The sequence below is a fragment of the Cyclopterus lumpus genome, chromosome 11 (assembly GCF_009769545.1).
Source record: "Cyclopterus lumpus isolate fCycLum1 chromosome 11, fCycLum1.pri, whole genome shotgun sequence".
Classification (NCBI taxonomy): domain Eukaryota; kingdom Metazoa; phylum Chordata; class Actinopteri; order Perciformes; family Cyclopteridae; genus Cyclopterus; species Cyclopterus lumpus.
In genome coordinates this window covers 9745299-9765818 of record NC_046976.1, presented here as the reverse complement: position 1 = coordinate 9765818, position 20520 = coordinate 9745299, and the positions used below count along the sequence as shown (strand labels likewise).

The 20520-nt window shown below is 42.2% G+C and overlaps 1 protein-coding gene across 1 annotated transcript; it reads right to left on the bottom strand.

Annotated features, from left to right (window-relative positions):
- Positions 1 to 345: 345 nt before the first annotated feature.
- zbtb10 (zinc finger and BTB domain containing 10) lies at positions 346 to 18788 on the bottom strand. The gene is made up of 5 exons (XM_034544665.1): positions 17850 to 18788; positions 10505 to 11537; positions 5419 to 5484; positions 3156 to 3331; positions 346 to 1479 (listed from the first exon to the last, which is right to left on the bottom strand). Exons 1-5 carry the CDS (start codon positions 18528 to 18530, stop codon positions 1198 to 1200), a joined length of 2238 nt encoding a protein of 745 aa, XP_034400556.1. The 5' UTR covers positions 18531 to 18788; the 3' UTR covers positions 346 to 1197.
- Between the last annotated feature and the right edge of the window lie 1732 nt (positions 18789 to 20520).

The following is a 20520-nucleotide window of genomic DNA, read 5'->3' as shown; positions in this document are numbered from 1 at the left end:
CAAAATGGTATGTGTGTGTGTGTGTGCATTCAATAAAATAAAAGCTTCAAAACAATGGCAAAGCATACCTGATAGTCGCCGTAGCACAACAGTGTTCTATAGTTTAAGCTGATTACATATGTATAACTGAGTCAGTTTAAGCTTTATGATTATAAACATCATATATAGCCTGTAGGTCCAGTATTCTGCGACAAGCATTACAGCACCAAACGTTTCGTCATTTGGCAAAATTCAAGCTTTAAGTGAAAGTCAAATGCTTTTGTTTATTAATAATAATAATAAAGTGTTACTGTGACGCCGTGATTTGTATAAAGCTAGCAATAACATTTCCCCTTGTACTTTCGCTTTTTTTTTTGTCATCTTTTTTCCCGCTTAACAAAAAAACCTCACGTCTCTTTTATATTTTTTCTAAGCGTATTCAGTAGTTTTTGCTTCCTGCTAAATCTTGGTGTGCGGTCTGTTTGGCACAATACCACAGCCCTCTTAAATTAATCATAAATATGGCTGTGATACATTAGAGTCGCAAAACAGATTTTTTTGGTTCCAAGATTTGTACAGGGAAAGAAAGAAAATTTGAAAAGAATATAATAATATTTAGCGCATCTAAACTCTACAGAGCAAGTTAAAAATCTTCCTGTGGACAATAATGCTCTTCTGTGTACTTCTACAAGCACAAAGCAATATACTTTCAGATTGTGCAGAAAGCAACAGCCATTTCTGTGCTTCTGCTTGCAGACAAAAACAACAAAAACAAAAAATTATTGATAAGACCATAATAACCTCTCTTCATAAATTAAATAATTAACATTTTGCTGTTTTTAGATGATTGGCCTACCCCAACTCAAAACTACATCATCACCCTGCCCAAATCCCCCCGCCCCCCGAAAAACAGGAAACAAAAATACATCACCAAAAACCTGATTTATCATATTATTCGTCGATAGAATCGTTCTTGCATGGGCTCTGGGCCCAGAGTTGGACACATTTAACAATAATAAAATCTGTACATCTTGGAGTTCCCACTACGAAAGCTTTTTTTAAATTTTAAATCCGTCTCTTTGTCATATACTTGCACAATTAAGTAACCTCAAGGTTTGATAGCACTTTGGAGTTGATTGTTTACCAGCTAGTTTTTGTATACATAATATATTAAACATCAACTTTTTTTTGTTTTGTTTCTCAAGCTTGTTAAAATTCTTAGTCCTCTTCCGGGGCAGCACCAGTGTTGCCCTCACCCCAATTTGATTGGTCGTTGTCGGTTGGCTCCTCCCCATCCAGGTCTTCCCCTTCCTCGCCTTCGAAGTCTTCGTCTCGAGGAAACTCCATGCCCTCCAGGCCCTCCTGAGTTGCCTGGTGCGAGTCAGCGCAGTCCGCACACACACCGTAGCGCCGCGAGCCGTGACGGATGCCGACGCTGGCTGCAAGCATGAAGATCTTCTTGCACACCATGCACTTGTACTTTTTGTCCTTCTTGTGCACCTGTAAGAGGGATGGGGAGAGAACGTTGGTTGTCAGGTTGGTTGCCATTTGAAGTTTGGATTCACCATTCCCTTTAAAGGTTGAAGTCACATTGGCAGCAAGACAGCGTTTAAGTGTATTTCTCAAAAATGTCAGTCATGAGAAAATGTATAGTACGGGACACAAAATGTGAAGCTACCACTAGCAGAGAGTTAGCTTAGCATAGAGTGAATTATTATTATTTTTTTAAATCAACAAATAAGATGCGTTTTAATTAGTGAACTTTAGCGATACTGGTATTTTGTTACATTCTGATAGAGCCAGGCTAGCTGTTCCCCCCGTTTCCAGTCTTTGTGTGAAGCTAAGCTAATGTGCTACGAGTGGTAGCTACATGCATGCATACAAAGTATTATCATCTTTTCATCCATTAAGCAAATAAGCGCATTTCCAGAAACGTCAAACTATTCCTTTATGGACTAAATATATTCTCCATTACATGTGTAGCAAGAAATCAGAAGTAGAGCATTTGCATGTTTTTCTGGCAGGTTACATTATTACTTTACAGGACAATGCCTGCCTTTCTTTTCAAGTAGCTGCCAATACAATTATATAACCTCCTGATTTCTAATCCATTTGTTTTGAACCACTTTGAAAGAGACTCTGAGGCTTCATCCACACAACTACATTTCCATTGAAAAATGGGGTTTTAAAACACAAAAACATCTACATGGCTTTCCAGCATCGTTTTAGGAAAGATTCACGACTATTCCCGTACACTGGGCATGCAGATACTGTTGGAAACAGGAAGTAGGTTGCTTGCTTAGTACCAACACTTCTATTAAATAGTTTTATAGTACTCTTAAATAATAAAAAGGTCAGAATTGATACTTAAGATCTTCCTCTATAATCTTAGACAATTAAAAAGTTGTATTTTTCAAACTTAGTTAGGAGGCTGCAGTTGTATATCTCTCTCTCTTACAAATATAAGCTTGACTAAATTATGGGTCATCACGGCTCACTAGTTTCGACCCGGTTTCGTTGTTGTCTGTTCTCACAATCTCTGCCGGAGGGCTGGAAGTCCCTGTCGCACAGGAGAGCATTTATGTTTTGGTTGGTTGGCAGTTTCTTTCTGAACTTCAAAATAAGCATTATTAAATAAAGGAAAGTCTTCTGTTTTGTGTACATCAACCTCATCAAAGCCACAAACCGTGACTCCACACGTGCCTTCAATGGGGCTGATAATGCTGCTGGACACGCCGCTCGCTAATCCCTTCGTTTTTGAAGGTTTAAGACTCCGGGGTAGTGTGGATGCTCGGCATTAACATAAGCAAAAAAAAGTATGCGTTTTATAATAGAAACGTCGTTAAACATTCTGTGGATATAAAATACCTTGTTGCACTCACTCCCAGACAGAAAGCATGCGGTGGAGTGCAAGGCATGAGTTTGTTTATTTATTTAGATCCCATAAGCTACTGTACTGCAAGGAGCGACTCTTCCTGGAGTGAGGCTGACACAAGATGGTGGATGCACATCACATGGTTGGTGTAAAAGAGGAGTGGATCCGATGTGAGGTCCTGGGACTGGGATGTCGTATGTGTACAGATTGTAAAGCCCTCTGAGGCAAATTTGTAATTTGTGATATTGGGCTATATAAAATAAACTGAATTGAATTGAATTCTGTGCATACGTGGACTCACCAGGGAATGTCTCTTTACGTGCTCGCGGCGGGTGAACAGCTTGCCACAGATGTCGCAGCTGAAGGAGCGCACGCCCGAGTGGATGATCAGGTGCCTCTTGAGCGTGCGCCGGTGCTTGGCGATGTAGTTACAGTGCGGGCACTTGAGCTTATTGAGGGCTAGGTGTGAGGACTCGCCTGGTTAGAGATAGAGAAGAACACAAAACATGCAGCAGCAGTGATTTAGTAACAATGTTTTAGTTTATCGTAGAATTACAGCTTAAAAAAAAAAAAAAAACATGGTTTGTTCTTTGAGTTTTAATTTGACTAGATTGGAAGATCAAACTGGAGATGGGAGAAGACATTGATCACTCAAAGTTACATTTGCATCTATAGATCCTCTAATGAGAGAGGGGTGCATCAGGAACCAATATCCTGTTTATCAAATCACAGTTAGGATGCGGTAGCCATTAGAGAGAATAACACACCACAAAGTGATGCATCACAAGAAAAACCTTTCATCAGAGTTTGTTAAACTGAGATAAAACTGTTTATTGTGGCAGCTATGTTAACTTCACAATCCAGCTCTGTCACTGTTGCTAAGTAACTGGTGCCCGTTTCCAATGGGGTCTACAAGTCTAAGATGGATTCATATTCAACATGGATCGACATAATAAAACCGTTTGAAGGAAGATACTCTAGAAATCAGCATCGTCAATGTAACGGTTGTGATTGCAACCAGAACACTTTTCACAAAAACAGGTCAAACTAATAATGTAATGACTTAAATTAACAAACTTAACATGAACCACAATGCAAGTAATAATGTGAGACTACAGAAATTGCACACAATTCTGGATATGTTCCATAATATGATTATCAACTCCTAACATTAAAGACAATTAAAAGAAACACCAGCACCTTCCTGCATCATCCATCAATATTGACTAATATACAACTTAACGAGAAGCTCATATGGTGCGTTTCGATATTTCAGTGTCTCAAAGAAAAAAATCCAGATGTCTCACACCAGGACGGTCTTCATTATTCTTGGGATGTTTATGCCAAGAAGCTACTGAGGACAGCTGGGCTTCCAAATAAATAAGCAATGTATTGATTTTGAAAGGACTCCAAACAGAGCGGCTAGTCTTCAGCGTTGAGTGAGTGGGGGGGAACAGGGCCGAGCCTTTTGTTTGAGCCAGGCTGCACACAACAGAGGCGTTGTTACGGCAGGTTGCTAAGGGGAGTAGTGAGGAGGAAGGGTTGATGAGAAGCAGGTCACCTGTGTATTTACCGTGTGTGTGTGTGTGTGTGTGTGTGTGTGTTGTACACCTTATGGATGTGCAACAGGATCTTAACTTAATTCAAATAAGATTAAATCTTTAAGCCTATCTGGCATTACAAATAGAGAGCAGACAAAATATTATTGAGCTGGTCTAAATTAGATTAAATATTATTTATTTTTAAACGGGTATTTGTTTAAATATTATACTACATTTTTTTCGATACAACCTTGAGGACCATTTCCCGTGTCCCCCTCATGTTTTTTAAGCTGATGTCTCAAACCACAACTCCACCTGATGCCTGTCAATCAAACTGATGTACAAGTACAGCAACATTATTTTGTTGTTTTCTGGGGTGTTCAAATATAAGATAATCCTTATACATTTTTCTAGGTACGAGAAGTTACTCCGTTGCCTTTGTGCAATGAATTGTGGGAACGTAGCGTTCAACACTCAAAATCAGGTCTTTTTGTATGCATGCTTTCAATTTTGAGTATTGTTCATTTCCAGTATTGAGAACAATCTGCATACTAACATCCATACTTAGTATTTATTACTTTGAATCAGGTCACAAAGCCCTGTGTACTGTAGTCAATGACTGTCTACTTCTGAGACACACTGGCTTCCCCGAGACCCAATTGAAGCAAGTTTATGATTTTTTTATGGATACAATTGAGGTTAACCATTAATTTTCTATATTTTGTAAATGACTGACATGGGGATAACATGATCATTTTGTGCAACAGGGTCATGCAGTTCAATTATGCATCGTAACGCTGGTAGATCACGAACCCTTAAAACAGAAATAGGGTATTTGTCTGCGGTCTTATTCAAGGAGAACTAAGATAAGATAACCCTTTATTAGTCCCGCAGTGGGGACATTTACACTACTGACTGCCCACACTCATTTGAGAAAATGCATTTTAGTTAAAGATTGCACATTTTGTTGAAGCAGCCCGATTTCTGTTTTTTTGCGGTAGTCTAAAGAGTGCAGCGTCTTACCATTCTCCCAGGACTCCCCTTGCTGTAAGTCCTGGATGATGCTATACTGGATCTGATTGGCCAGCTCTGGGAAAGGGGGAGGGGGAGGAGGAGGAGGAGGAGGAGGAGGAGGAGGAGGAGGAGGGGGAGGAGAGAAGCAAGAGGGAGAAAAAGGTGAGAGGCGTTTGAGAGCCTGGGCTGGAGAGGGGGTGCACACCTCACAACGCCCTGTGTACACGACTAACTACCCCCCACATGAAACAATGGAAGTTTCAGTTAACAACATAGGCAAACACACACACACACACACACAAAACACACACACATGCAGGGGTTCCTACTATATGTAAAGCAGTGTGTTCCCCAGGCCAGGGCAACTAACTATGGTGTAACCAGGGCTCCAGCAGGGAAGGGGTTAATTAGAGTAGAACCCTCACTCCGGCTCAGCTTACACTCAGCTTTTGTAAGCGTTTGTGAGAGAGCACCTGTGTGTGTCCGGTTCTTCCAGCATCAGCGCTTAGAGCCCATTAAAGACACGCCCCTGAGAGTGTGTGTGTGTGTGTGTCCATTCTCCCTGGGTCAATATTTGGAATAGTGAGGACAGCCCCAGTGCATTAGAGTGGATTAGGGAGGGAAGGGACTGCCCATAGCGGCTTTGCACCTCGAAGGGATTGGGGAAGTTATTGTGCGTTGGAGTGCACGCTTCAACAGACTAGTGTGTATGCAAATGCAGTTCACCTGCTGTGTGTGCAGCACGCACCCTTTAAACAATCCAACAGTGCAGTTTGGAGAAGACCCAAGAATTTATTGGCCATGAGTGTTGACTGTGGGCTCAGCGTGGTTAGAGCAGACGGCAATGGCAAAGTACTTGTATCGGTGAAAGCAGCCTTCACTTTCAACTGTTATTTTCCACACGGCACTAGCCGTCCTGTTACTCTGTAAACTGTCTACCTCCAATTGCTTCAGACAGTTTTTCCAGCAAAGGGATATATATATATATATATATATATATATATATATACATATATATATATATATATATATACACACACATATATATATATATATACACACACTTACTTGATGGTTCAAGCCTCTAAAATGTGAAGATGTTCTACTATTCTCTGTCTTGTAAAATTGTTTGACAAAAAGAAACGACACACACCTCGAACTCCAGAGAATTATGACGGTTTTCTGGCATTTTAATACACCGATTGAGAAAATAATCAGTGTATGACACAATAAAGACAATAATTGTTAGTTGCAGCCCTCCACATTCTATTCGTTGAGGAACCTCTTGAAAATAAGAGATTTTAAAAAAGACTTTAAAGCAAGCACACATTTCAAAGTGCAGACATACCACCATTTGGGCTACTACGTTTCCATCCTTGGAGGATGACAGCACCGATCAAACTGAAGCAAAATGAAACCCAAATGAGTGACATCACTGCGGGAAACTGGGACAGCTCATATTGGTAGATGACTGTTCATAGGCTCGGACAGAAAAACGATAAATCCTTTTTAGTGTATTCTGCATGACTGTGTGTTAAAGAATAATCTAATAACCCTCAGCAGACATGGCTAATGATTGGACACAGTCTCATTTTAAGTTTGTAAAGCAATATTTTGGGAAGGCGTAACTAACATTTTTAGACATCATGTGACACACATATCTAAAGAGAGTCCCAACAAATGAGCGCCGTACACAGCAGAGAGGCTGTGGGAACCAACTGAACGCCTTGACAAATGGCTCTCGGTCCATAAATGGTACTTGACCATATTTTCATATACGTTCCAGGAGATGTAGACTGAAAAATGGCATTAATAGTTTGGTACCTTGATGCTATATGTACAGTAGACTCCATGACACAGCAGCTTTCTACCCAGAAACTTGTAAACAAATGCAGAATATTACATACACATGAGTGAGTCCCACTTCTTACAAAGTAAATGTTCTAAAACATGATGGCAGGGCTACAAAGCTTTTACTGTGTCGACAAAGACACTCAATATCAAAGTCTATATTAAGCAGCTTTCACGGACACTCAACCTACAGATAACAAGCAAACAACTATGTCAATGAAACGCTTGGCGAAAACATGTCTTCAGATTTAAGAACCGTAATGGACTCAATGCAGACGGAGGCAGGGAGAGCTGAGTTGTGTCTTTCCATTTGTCCTCTGTCCGTCTCCTCTTGTCTTAACAGATGGACAGAGTGAAGGGTATGAAAGAAATCCCTTTCAAAAACCCAGTCAGACCAAACAGCCACAACACTTTTAAAAAACGTTTCAGGCGCACTCTTAACAGGAATAAAAACATTCGGAAGACACTTTTCTTACAAAAGAGAAATTTTAACTGTTAACATTGACTATAGTGTAAGAGTGAATGAATGGATTGTTGAACACAGAACTATCATTTCAGGGTAAACAGTTTCCTTGAAACCTTTTACTGTGACTAACAGCCTACTTGAAGTCTTAACCATATCTTTATTTGGAAATGTAGTATACATTAAGTAGAGACATGGAGCTAAACAACACAGATACTTGACAGGGGGAAGGTTGGAGATTTAGCACACATGCAGACAAACTAACTGAGCTTCTCTCAAGGCTATTACAACACCCTGGATCACTTTGTGCACACATTAAAAAGAGCCATAGGAGGAGTTGGAGGCACTAAGAGCATTCAAGTGCATTTAGGGAAGCCTGGGGGAAGAAATGTTTCCCCTGCTTTCTTCATTTTCCTGCATTAGGGACGGCTTCGCTCCCTCTTGCACACACAAAATTAAGTTCTCTCTCTTTCTACACCCACTTTGTGCCTCAAAATCCTCCCCTTCCTCCCCCCGTCCATACCACTCGACTTAATATGCAATATTATTACGGTTACATGGAGTGCCCCGCTTAATGGGGCCAACAGAAGGAGCTAGCCGGAGCTGAGAGAAGAGATTACCAAGAGCGCTTCACTGTATGTGAATGGATAGATTACAGGACAGAAAGTGCAAGGTATCAAACAGCGAAGAGAAAGCAAGTTTTATCAAGCAAGATTTAAACAGTAATCGAAAGTTCATAGGCACTCAAGGTTTTAACCAACAACAGCATACTCTGTGTACCTTTAGGATATGTAATTTACTCACCGATGTCATTATTTTCCCCCCCATAAAACATTTTAACATACCGATGTGAACCATTGAATTGAACCATATAAAATGTCTTGTCTTTTCTTCAGAACAAGTCTCAGCAGCTTTGTGGAAACACAAAGCACTCCAGGTGGGTGTAACTCTGGTTAGCCCCCCGTGCTCTGAAATGATTAGTGGAGATCAAGGCCAGGAGTGACTCACTTCTTGGCCGGGCACAGCAGGGTAGGTAGTTATAAGCACACATCCTATTAAGTGTAAAAGCTTAAAAAATGAAAATCCATACCGTTTACAGTGTGATCAATAATTTCATCATGATTCCAAGTGATGGTGCCAATGATTCCTGCTTGGGGCGACCACAGCTAAGCTTATATTAGCATCAGTTTTGTGACATGATTAGCTACGTAACTATAGGGTGACAGATCAGTCATGTAAATGAAGCAATGCTCCCCTGAAGTAGCAATGTTGTGGTCTTTCAGTGCTACATTTCAATTCTGCAAACTTGTACTGGCTGTAAGACCACAAAAAGAGGATCAAATACTGAAGCCACATAACCCATCAGGGTTATCCTCTTCAGCCCTTGGCAGGTAAATCATTACAAATGCATGATGCGAGGACAGGCATTGTTCAAATCTACAATCTAAATTATTGTAAATACAGTTTTGCTATATATACACTGATTCTATGGTGCAGCCATCATAAAACGGGGTCTCAGTTTGTTATAATTTAGCTTCAAGTAAATGTTGGAACAAGAAGAAACTGAATGTTAGTAATCTTAGTGTTTAGAGGTGATGGGGGAGAGGGTGGGGCATACGGCAGAGAGGAATCTAGCTAATGATGCTACCTGACATAACTGGTTATTGTGTCTCTCACTAGCAGTAGCTAAAGGCCAGGTTTGCAGACATTATTGTAATGCACACCTGCAAATTATTCAGCCAAAAGGTTAGCGGATAGCGTATACCACTGCTTTTCTTTCAAGACATTTCTGTGATTCATTTAGGATCTTCCTGCCAGTCAAGAATTTTGGCAGGATTGGTCATTATAAAAAGCTACCAATACCACCTCTTTTTCAACAAAATTCTTCCTTGACCCTGGCCATGCTGTTGTGCTTTGCATGTTTAAATAGCCTCTAGTGCAAAAAAGCTCATTTAACTTAATACTAAGGGCGTAAATAGTGCAGTTGCATGGGAGTGAGAGAGCAGGCCCACAACAATGTGATGGGCAGAGAACAAGCCCTACCAAGTGATTCAGATAGCCACCTGTGTTCAGAGAAGAACTCATTAAATTAAGAATGGTGCCATTTGGTATACGACCCCTTGAAAAAGGAAAAATGGTCATGGTTTAAATTTTTTGGTGGAGGAAATAGCCAGTAGCAATCTATAACAAGTGGATATGCTTATTCTTCATTAAACAAAAACCCCACTATAAATAAACTATAAAACTATTGAGTTAAACAATTTATTTTATTGTTTTTGTATTTTTTTCAAGTCTGAGTTTGATCCTGTGACATGATGATACACAGTAGTTAGTTGAGGGGAACGCTGAGCACATCTGCAAGCCAAGCAAGCAGTCACACCTTTCAAACATAAACGCAGCAGTAAGTAACTCATAACCGTCATAATATTGTGCACTGGGGTCATTCATAACTACCATACGCCACTGCTGAATGCTCTAGGCTGGTGCATAAAATGCATTTTTAGTGTGTCTTAACAGAGCTTTTCATACCTTATGTAGGAAAATATGTACAATACTTCTGTATTATAAATACGGAAGTAATTGTGATTATAAGTCACAGAAATTCTGCATGTACCCATCTACCTTAAAAAGGGAGCCTCTTCCCTTTACTCACATTGAGTTTACAGTGTGACTAATAGGAATAAGAAATTCACGAGTTAAAATAAATTCATATATTATAAAGGGAAGGGACCAGGGGGCGAGAGTGTGAAGTTTGTTCAGAAGTTCAAATGTGTGTCATACCAGCATTTTCGGAGAGGGAGGAGAAGTCCTCTCTGGGGTAGGAGGCAGCGGGCTGGATGAACATCCCCTCGTCAAATCCCTCCTCGGGCTCTGGTGGAAAGTTGTACACAAAACGCCGCGTGGTGGTCTGTTTTTTCCTCCGTCCGCTTCCTGCCGCAGCATCTGGTGCTTCTCGTTTTATGGCTGCGGGTGCTGCTGCAGCGCCACCTTTGGCTGGCTTGTTCCAGACGAACACCTGCACCTGGCCACTCGCCGACCGCGTTTCATTGGTCTCTCCTGAATCAGACGAGTTGTCGTTGTGGTGGGTCCAGTTACCAGAGGCTCCGGGGGTCACCAGGGCACAGCCCTCACCAACCATTGTCACCTCTATATCACTGGTCTCATCCTTCACCCTGCCACCTTCGTCTTCTTCATCCATTGCTTCCTTTCCTTGATTGTTGCTGCTGGCCTTGATCGACAGCTTTGACAGGATGCTTGTGGCCCAGAAGTTGCTTGGTTTCCGGTCCAGCCCTCTCTGTCCCTCTTTGGACACCATCTGCCTCTTGTTGTAGTCCACCACCACTGAATCAGGAGCCTCTTGCTTGATGCTGATATTCAGGGCATTCTTTATAAAAGCCCTACATGAATGTACAACCTCTGTCATCTGGAGGTAACTAGCAACAGACATCACCTCAATGGCATTTTGGCTTGTGAGCAGCAGATTCCCAGAGTAGAGAAAGTCGAGGATAACGGAGAAGCCCTGCACAGCAGCAACATCCAGGTGTGTGACCGTAGCCTGGTCCTGAGCCTCGCCCTTGGTCAGACAGTAGAGGGTTTTGAAGTAGCGGCTGCCCGCCACCAGGATGTTCTTGTGTGCGCGGAACACCCGGTTCGAGACGACTATGTTGACGTCACAGAGGATGCCACTTTTGCGTTGCTTGTCCAGCTCCTGGAGAAGCTGGTAACAGTAGGAGTTCTCATTGGACTTGTTGCGGTAGTCTTCCTCTGAGCAGTTAGTGGAGGGGCTGCCATTGTCCGAGGGCCTCATTGTCTCCTTTTACATGAAAGAGAAGAATGAGAACTATTATTGACTTAAAGACGTACTTACACACAAACATATATGTTACCTCCCTGTAACTCTGAATAAATACACACAACACCTTCAAGGCACCTAGTGTGCAACCGGCACACCTGACCTAAGGAGGAAACAGGTTTGACAGGCTTCTGTTATGAGGAGGTGGGAATGAGGCAATGAAAGGCGTGTTACGTGATATGTTTAGGCTGGCTTGTATTACCTAAACCCCTTAATCAATGCCTTGTCTCCATTAAATTTAAACTACAAGTCCCAACACAAAAATGTAAACGCCAAAAAGATAAACTCTGAAAGACTGCAAATGAACATATAGAAAGGGAGTATGTTTTAGTACAAGCCATTATAACCAATTGATTTGCTATAGATACAACCCCAGAGTAAAAAACTGGCAACATTTTCAGTCAGTTCAAAACAACAGTGACACCTCTTCCACAAATGACAAAATATATTGTGGCTTTGCATCAATCTGTAGAGAAAACTTAACGCTCACTGTTTACCTTTTAGGTAGATGGAATATTTTATCCGATTAAATTCCATTCATGCTGTACTCCCAAAATCTCAACATGATGCCACTTTGCAAGTGCATTTGTTCAGGTATCCAAGGCAAAAAATAAAAAATACACAGTAAGCAAGGGACATCATCTCTGGCTATATTCCTAGATTTAAAAAAGAAAAATTGAGAACTCCATTTGCTTTGAAGAGACAGCAAGGACTTTCCCTGAAGCATAATCGTAAGACTCCATTTGTATTAAGTCAAGAGAATGTCTTGGTTTTAGAAAACCTAGTCTAGACAATGATTAATGATGTCACAATCCAATTTGACTTCACCCTCAAAGCTAGATTAGAAGATATTTTTGTAAGATTCAAGATTGTATACACATTACACAATATAATTCTCCCTTTCTTTAATTTGGAAGCTATATCTAAAATGGGCCATACTTAGACCTTGAGGAGGGCCGACGAATGTCGAGAGCAGGACACAACGTGGTTGTAGGATGGGAGGGGAACTGGCAGAAGCACAGAACTACCCTGTAACAGCCACACTCCCCCTCCCCCACTTAACAGGGAAATCGGCCAGCCTGGTACGGAGCACAGGGGAGTATTTACATGTGTATGCATACGTTTACATATGCATTGACAAAACGGGACCAAATAAAAAGACAAAAACTGCAAATACACCCTGCATGTGTAGAACTCCATGTTATCGTTCTACATTTAAAAACACATGCCCACACATGTGTAGCATCATACATCTATGGCACATTTTAGAATAGCACAGCAGATGTCCTAATCCAGAATAATTCACATTGCTTGAGCCCTGTATTTTTTGCCTCCGCCCACCACAGTCTCTGCTGCGCACACATGCATGCACTCGCACACAACCACACAGAAACCAAGCTGCCTACACGTACACACAGCTGGGGTTTCAGCTCGGGTAATTCAGATTAAATCCATTTCTCTGAGGTCCACACCCAACCCCCACCCTCACCCCTACTGCCTCCACACTGTAGTGCTTGTCCAGGGCAGCCCGGGCACACAGCATAGTATAGGGGGGGCTTATCATCCTCTGCCACAGCTGGAGGGACGAGATGAAGAGAGATGGGATGGAATGAATTTAGAGGCAGAATGTGTGAGAAATAAAAGAGGGGGGGAAAGTGGACGTACTTTGCAGACAATAAAATAAACAGGAGGAAGGAAAAGAATAGAGGACAAGAGCAGAAATGTAGAGAAAGTAAAACAATGTTGGCAAAGAAAGTGGAATCAGAGTTCATAGAAATATGTGTGAAAATATGATACATGGTTAGAGTATAAAAGAGAAAAGAGTGATAACTGACGCACAAAGAAAAGAGTGAGAGCATGAGGCAGAGATTGCAAGACCTTGAGCCTCAAGAAAAAGGGCGGAGAGAAAAATGTGGAGCAGAGAGGGACGGAAAGCCAGCGCGATAGAGAGGAGTTGGGTCACCCCATTTTAGCCTTCACAATAGCCCGTGTTCTCCCCGAGGCTCATTGTCCACTCACTGTAGGCCTTTGTGAAAGGTTTCGGCACTCACTCTCTTATTACACAGCAGCTCCCACTCGCAAGCATAGAAAGAAGCCGGAGTGCGTGTGGGTTAGGCGAAAAGGATGGCGAGGGAGAAAGAAAATTATTCCATGATCTACACATCAAAGCTTGTGGAGGGGCATGGTCATCATGTTGAGTGCCGTGGTGGAATATATTGGTGTGGTGAAGGGCAGGAGAGCAATCACAACAATAGGTGCTGGATATGCTACCAAGTTAGATTACATGCAGATTCTGCTGTTGTCCATTGCTCTTGTCTTTGATAGGTTTAGACCAAACAAGCTTGATGAAAACAGTCAAACACTAAGTCAGTAGACGGTGAGGGTTGAACATAAAAAATAGCAAATATGTTATAAATGCTACAAATAAACAAGTGCTATCAGACTCCTAGTTGGTATTTGTAGTCATACTTTATCATATCGACTCATCCAACCCAAACCCCATGACTCCTCACAGCTTTTATCCATTACACATAGCAAGGCAATTGGCCAAAGAGGTAAGACTTTGCCTGGCAGTTCTGATACGAGTTGTGTGTGTGTGTGTGTGTGTGTGTGTGTGTGTGTGTGTGTGTGTGTGTGTGTGTGTGTGTGTGTGTGTGTGTGTGTGTGTGTGTGTGTGTGTGTACTTATTGGAGTCAGGTTAGGACAGCCTGGTACTGGATAAGTTGCACCATACTGGCCTCATCAGCATCATCATCATTATCATCCTTTCTCCAGATGTGCCACGTGTGAGCTGGGAGCTTAGAGAACCAGCAGACCAACCCTGCACAGCAGATGCTGGAGGCAAAACCAGCCGGAGCCAAGAGAGAATGTGGGGACAATATCAACCTCCCCCAGTTGTGACGTGGCTAGGTTTTTATCTGAGCCAGAGATGGTAGGGGTGGAAGACTGAGAGTGCAAGAGAATCCAAGAGGGTGCTGGGTGGGAAAAAGAAGGTATGACATGGATGCTTTATAATCTACGGTGAATGGACAATAAGAACTGATTTACAGGTGTATTAAACAAACTAAGATGGCCATTAATTCAAGGTTATTGAAGCACTGGCATCAGTTAGACACGCCTCTAACGAATCATGTGATACAACACAGTACCCCATGCAACATAATGACCCACTGAAACAAGTTTTTGTTTACCCTTTTACGCACACATTTGCCTCCAACCCTTCACTAGTCTACCCCCACCCACCAGTAAATAAATCCAGTCCCATGACCAGCCCAGCCCTGAGGCCATCTCCACCGGTCCTTCCCCAACATCTACTGTATTACACCCCCCCCACAATAGTCTGTACCCAAATGCCAGAACAATACCGCAGTGTGCGTTTGGCCCAAGGTGTGGGAGGGCTGTACTGAGTGTCTCCCGGCCTCCTAACAATGCTCTGACAGAAGAGGCAGCGATAGGGGGGAAGAAAACGTGGGGAGGGTAGAGTCACTGACGAATTCAACAAGAAGAATTCTCCCTCTGGCTCCACCCCACCCCATTCTCCTGACCTGTGGCCCCCAATAAACATCCCATCTATCTGGCAGACACCAGAACGCCATGGGTGGGTCCCATTTCCCATTCAGGGAGACTCACTCTAAACAATAAGTGTGATTGTCTTAACTAAAATGAGGGGGTGAAACAACTTGTATAGGTCCAACATATCTGAAAAACATGCGTATGGCCGTCAGACTGAATGAGGCAACGTGGAATGTCTGACGTGGCTTCATAAGCCTCATCCTGGACCAGGTTGAATATTTATACATTGCAGGGTTTGGTGAACAGGTGTCTGTATTACGGATGGACATAAATTAAAAAGGCAGCGATGAGAAAGCACTTCAGTGGATGCAAGAGGAAGAGTTTATGGAGAGAACTGAAAATGAAATTAACTTGTATCTGTGTAGGAAACAAAAAGTTGTAGATAAGAGTTATCCCCTGTATGTAGTGATGAAATTATTCTGTGATAACCAATGGGGTTCGTCAAATAAGCTTTTACCAATTTATGAACAAAGGAAAAAATAGGTACTAGATCATTAAATTGACTTATATAGAGCCCAGATATGTGATCTTAAATTTCATCTACTTTTGCCTCATCTGAACCTTTTACCAGTGAGCATAGGGAATAATTTAAGCACAAGACAGTGTCTGGAGAATTAAGGACAATGGCCCCCTTCTCCAAGGAGACCCACATTTACCACAGCTGCCCTGGTATGCTAGGGCTAATCAAGTTAGCTTTAACGAATGCAGCAGAGGCCCGACTAACACCAGGAATGGGTGAATAGAACAAGATGTTGACTCATAAAACCATAATTCCCCTTTAATGTACTGCTTCATAATACTACCTCGCTTAACATACATTGCTGCTCATTATTTCAACAGCACTGTATACATGAAGAGGATAATAGTTTTATTCAAAGGGTAGTCACAAGAGGAAAAATCTAATCTGAGGAAGATCAAAACTGACAAAATAAAAATCTGAATAAAATAATTTCCAGTAATGCAGCACTTTATTGTCCCAGCTCTATTCTACATGAGGAAATGGATTGGATAACCTCAGTGTCTGGGGTCCTTGTTGTCAAGGAAAAGCCATACCAAGCCCCTAATCCACCCTTACTTACCAATTAGAGATGTGTACAAGTTAGTAGATCACGTTTAAGTCATTCTGATTAGTGATTGCGTGTGCAAAGGAAGGAACTAAATGTAGTAGTGCAATCCTCTTCACTCACAAATTAGAGTCAAACAGCACCCCGCTCTTAATTCCCCTGACAGCCCTGACCATTGTCAGGATAGGAGGTTGTATGTGGAAATGACCAAAGAACAGAAGTAACACTAGGTAGTAACACTTTTTTTGGATGGATGGGAGAAATGCCCTTTGACACCAGATTGTCCGGACAAATATGCACTCCCTGTTTTTATGAGGTCTCTGAAGGAGTAGTGTAGAAATGTTGCCTACACTGCAATAAAAATAATGAACCAATGAAAAGACCACATGCAAGTCAATAGACATAGTTGCAATATGGCTTGGTTGTTTTGGATTATAAGCAACCAATATAAGTATACTGTCAATAACTTTATACATACCTCAAGCTTGCGGTAAAAACAGGCTTTATATGCCAATTAGATAAAGAGTGGCACTTTTCTAATATTGCATTTTATGTATGAAGGATGGGGCCTAGGTTATGAAATATGCCCCAAAGGTATAACACTAGCATCCATTAATTCAGAAACATGTGGATGACAGGGTCAGGTGAAGCCTTGTCATTCCATTTACTGACATCTATTTCACTAATTCATGTGGGCCAGGCAAGCTGTCAGGCTCCAGGCAACTTGATTTACTCTCCTCCTCTTGTCCAGCCCTGCAAGTGACACCATGTATGGATTTTGGGGGGGTCATCCTAGCACAATGCCTCTAATTTAGCTCCCCAAAGGGAGGAGGAGGTGGAGGAGGAAGAAATGCGCCAGAGGTCAGCCGGGACTGCTAGCCAAGAGAACTGCATGATGAGAGGCCAAGAGGAGGGGGGGTTGGGTAGGGGTGCGGTTCCCCAAAGGCTGCTTAGGGTCGAGCCCTTGCCATTGTGTGACCTCTAGCAAGCTAGCAATCAAGACAGATGCAACAAAAGGTTGGCTGTATGTACATTGTCACATTGTGTCCATCCAAAATAAAATATTCTACAACTCCTAATTACATTGTAGGCAGTTCAAGACGATTACAAGTTGTTTGTGACATGCAATTAAAACCCTTCATTCTGAAGGAAGAGCCACCGGTGTGATAGTATCGAGCAGGTGTCATACTGGAGGAGGTTTGTGTATAGCTTGACTGATAAGTTGGCAGACACTCACATTTTGGACGGCAAATTAATCGGAAGGCTTTGTGTCTCTCGTGCTAAAAACGTGGTGAGGGCATTTTTCCATTCAATACCAGTTAGTCTACATTAAACCCGCAAGGGGCTTTCCACCGCCGTCTCTGCCGATCTCCTGCTACCTGCGGCTACAGCACAGCTACAAGCGGCTAAGCTAGCTGTTAGCTCGGGTTAGCAGGCTGAAGGGATTGCGAAGCTTAAAAAAGGTACAATCCTTTTTATCGCCTTCGCTGCGTTTAAGAAGTTGTAGAAACTGTCGCTATTAGTGACAACACACACACCGTTTGTTGACATAACTCGTGGAAAAACTGTGCGACAGGTATTTCTTGTTACTTCTTGGTAACAACGCGGAAACGTCCGGGACTCGAGCTAACGTTACCTGTTTGGAGGGGTCGTTCCTCCCGTGCTCCGCAGACAGGTGATGTCTCAGCAGCAAGGCCCGCTTGTAGTTGCGACTGCCTTTGACAAGCTCGTCGCTGTTTTTAGTGGCAATGTTGTGACACCAAGAGCAGGACATGAGTCCCGTCTCCTGGCCAAATTTGAGCCAAGGAAACTCTTGCAACCACTTCGCGTGGAATAACGAGTGTTTCTGAAGCAACGTTTGCGGTCTCATCTCGACCCCCGATTTCCTGGATCCCGACTCGCCCCCAGTCGCTCCGCTTCCCGACTCTTGGCTGTCGGCGTTGTCGGGACCGTTTCCCTCCGTCAGGCTATTCCTCTCCCTGGACCCGTCCTCCCCTTCCACCGAGCCGACACGGTCGTCTCCGTCGCATTCCCCGGCTGCCGAGCTGCCCTCTTCCGGGTCCTCTTCTTCCTCCGCCTCGGGTTCCGTGCTATCGCTGACAGACCCCGCGCCCTCCACTCTCTTCTGCGATGATCCTTTCGCCCCCAGATCGCTGTCCTCCTCTTGATCCGGCCTGTTCCCGTTAAAATGTCGGTCTTGACAGGCCGGGGCCTCCCAGCTGTTACAGTTCCCCCCACCGATACCGCTGGAACCCGTTAACCCAGCTAATCCACCTCCTCGGAAAGCCAGCGACCTGCGGTTTCTCTCACCGGACATTTTTTTTAAAAATATATTACAATCTTCACTTTCTCAACAGTATTCCCTTCCGACAAAAATAATATATTTATAAACGATATATTTTCCGGAAGAGATGGACCGTCGTCGTTGCGTTTCTCCGCTTTGGCCCTCCCGGTGAGAGAATGTAGGTTATGCGGAAATAAATAAAGGTTTTAAACGCATAATGAATTTCAGGGTTCTCGCTGCGTCCGCGCAGGCCCCGCAGAGGTCGAATGGCAACGACTTTCTTCCCCACAATGCACCTCGACCAGAGAAAGGGGGGTTGGAGAGGGAGGGGGCGGCATTTAAAGGAAGATGGGGATCTGTTGATCAGCGAGGGGTCTTTTGTTTTTGAAGGCTGCACCCATTTCTGCATGCTTGACATCTTTTTGACTTTTCTTGTCTTCTCAGCTTGTAAATGCGGACTAGTGTGCCCCACTTTAGCCCGTTGCTAAACGAGACTAACATGATATTGTCATAATATTTATTTAGGAATTCTATATGAACTTGTAGCCTGTCTATAGTACTTTGTTAAATTTCCTTTTATTTACAATATATATAAATGTTTATAAATAAGTAATAATAATAATAAATACAAATACAATAAATATGTATGAATATAAATATCTATAAAGTATCGTACATCTGTGTAATTATATATGTGGAATGAATTGTGATATTTAATTTAAATAAAATATGCTTATTATTATTCCATTACATTAATATTAACGCCCCATTAAAGTAATACAAAAAAAATCTGACTCCAGGGCATACAAGCATAATGTAGTATGTACGTCACCATGATTTCTTATTTTATAGTATATTAGATTTTTTTATTTCTTATCCTAGGATATGTGTTAAATAATAAATACATATAGACGTACAACTTGACTTTAATGAAGTCATGTAATGATGTGTATGTGAAATTGGCAACCACTATGTTAAAGCCTAGAGCAAAGTATTTTAACATATCAACATGTACCTTGAGTTTCTTTTCCCTGACATCAAGATCAGGTCCAGCAGGTGGCCCTCTTTTCTCTCTCTCTCTCTCTCTCTCTCTCTCTCTCTCTCTCTCTCTCTCTTTCCCGCTCTGTATATGTGTGTGCATGTGAGTGTGATGCTTGACATTGTTGGATATAAAGTTTCATTGTCCAATTAAGGGCTTTGCACATCGTGTGTGAACAAGAGTGGGATTTAACCTTCAGTCTATGGATTTAGCCCAAGTTTGGATTACAATAAAGTGGGGGTTGTATCCCACTGGAATGGTTGACATCCTATATGGGTAAGGCATGTCATGTGCAATTAGTGTATCCATTTCTTGCTCCAGTTAGATCAACTTGACATAAACACTGGAATGAATTTGACAAATATATTGCACAAACACTAAATAACACAGTGTTTGTCAAACTGTTCTCTCGGGTATGGAATAAATGAGTACGCCATTGAGGTATCAGTGACTGTGATACTGCCACTGCTCACTAAGAAATCCTTGACTACATTCCTTCTGGTATTATTCTTTTTTTAATGGTGGTGATGTCCACATACATATGTGCAGAATAAAACCTGATCGTCCATTTCAGTATGAATTCTCTAAAATACTGCTTTCAATTTCCATGTTCCTATGCCATGTCCATGCCTCTTTGGGATCAAAACAGCAGGTTTGTATATGATATACTATGCATGATGTGTTAACTGAGCCTGTAACTTTACAAGGAGTTCTGTATTTATGGATACCCCTTTATAGCTTATGTTGTAGGCTATAACACGTATAGAACTTGATTTAAATGTAAAGTATTGTACTGCCATTCTAAATATAATCACGTATGTGATACATATGCACGTTTCACTTGTGTTGTCCGGTGAAATAAAAACCGACATCATCAAACTCGAACAGCCAAATAAGTACGTGTCGTTGCGGTGCAGCTCTGCCTTGTTGATGGTGGAGAACTTGATCCACGTGCTCGCCTCTGTTTACACTGCTGCGTGCTGA

Coding starts and splice junctions, on each gene's coding strand:
- zbtb10 (XM_034544665.1), bottom strand. CDS start 18,530: ATGTCCGGTGAGAGAAACCGCAGGTCGCTGGCTTTCCGAGGAGGTGGA. Junction 11,538..17,849: donor GGAACGACCCCTCCAAACAG/GTAACGTTAGCT, acceptor TTCATGTAAAAG/GAGACAATGAGGCCCTCGGA. Junction 3,332..5,418: donor AGGGGAGTCCTGGGAGAATG/GTAAGACGCTGC, acceptor ATCTCTAACCAG/GCGAGTCCTCACACCTAGCC.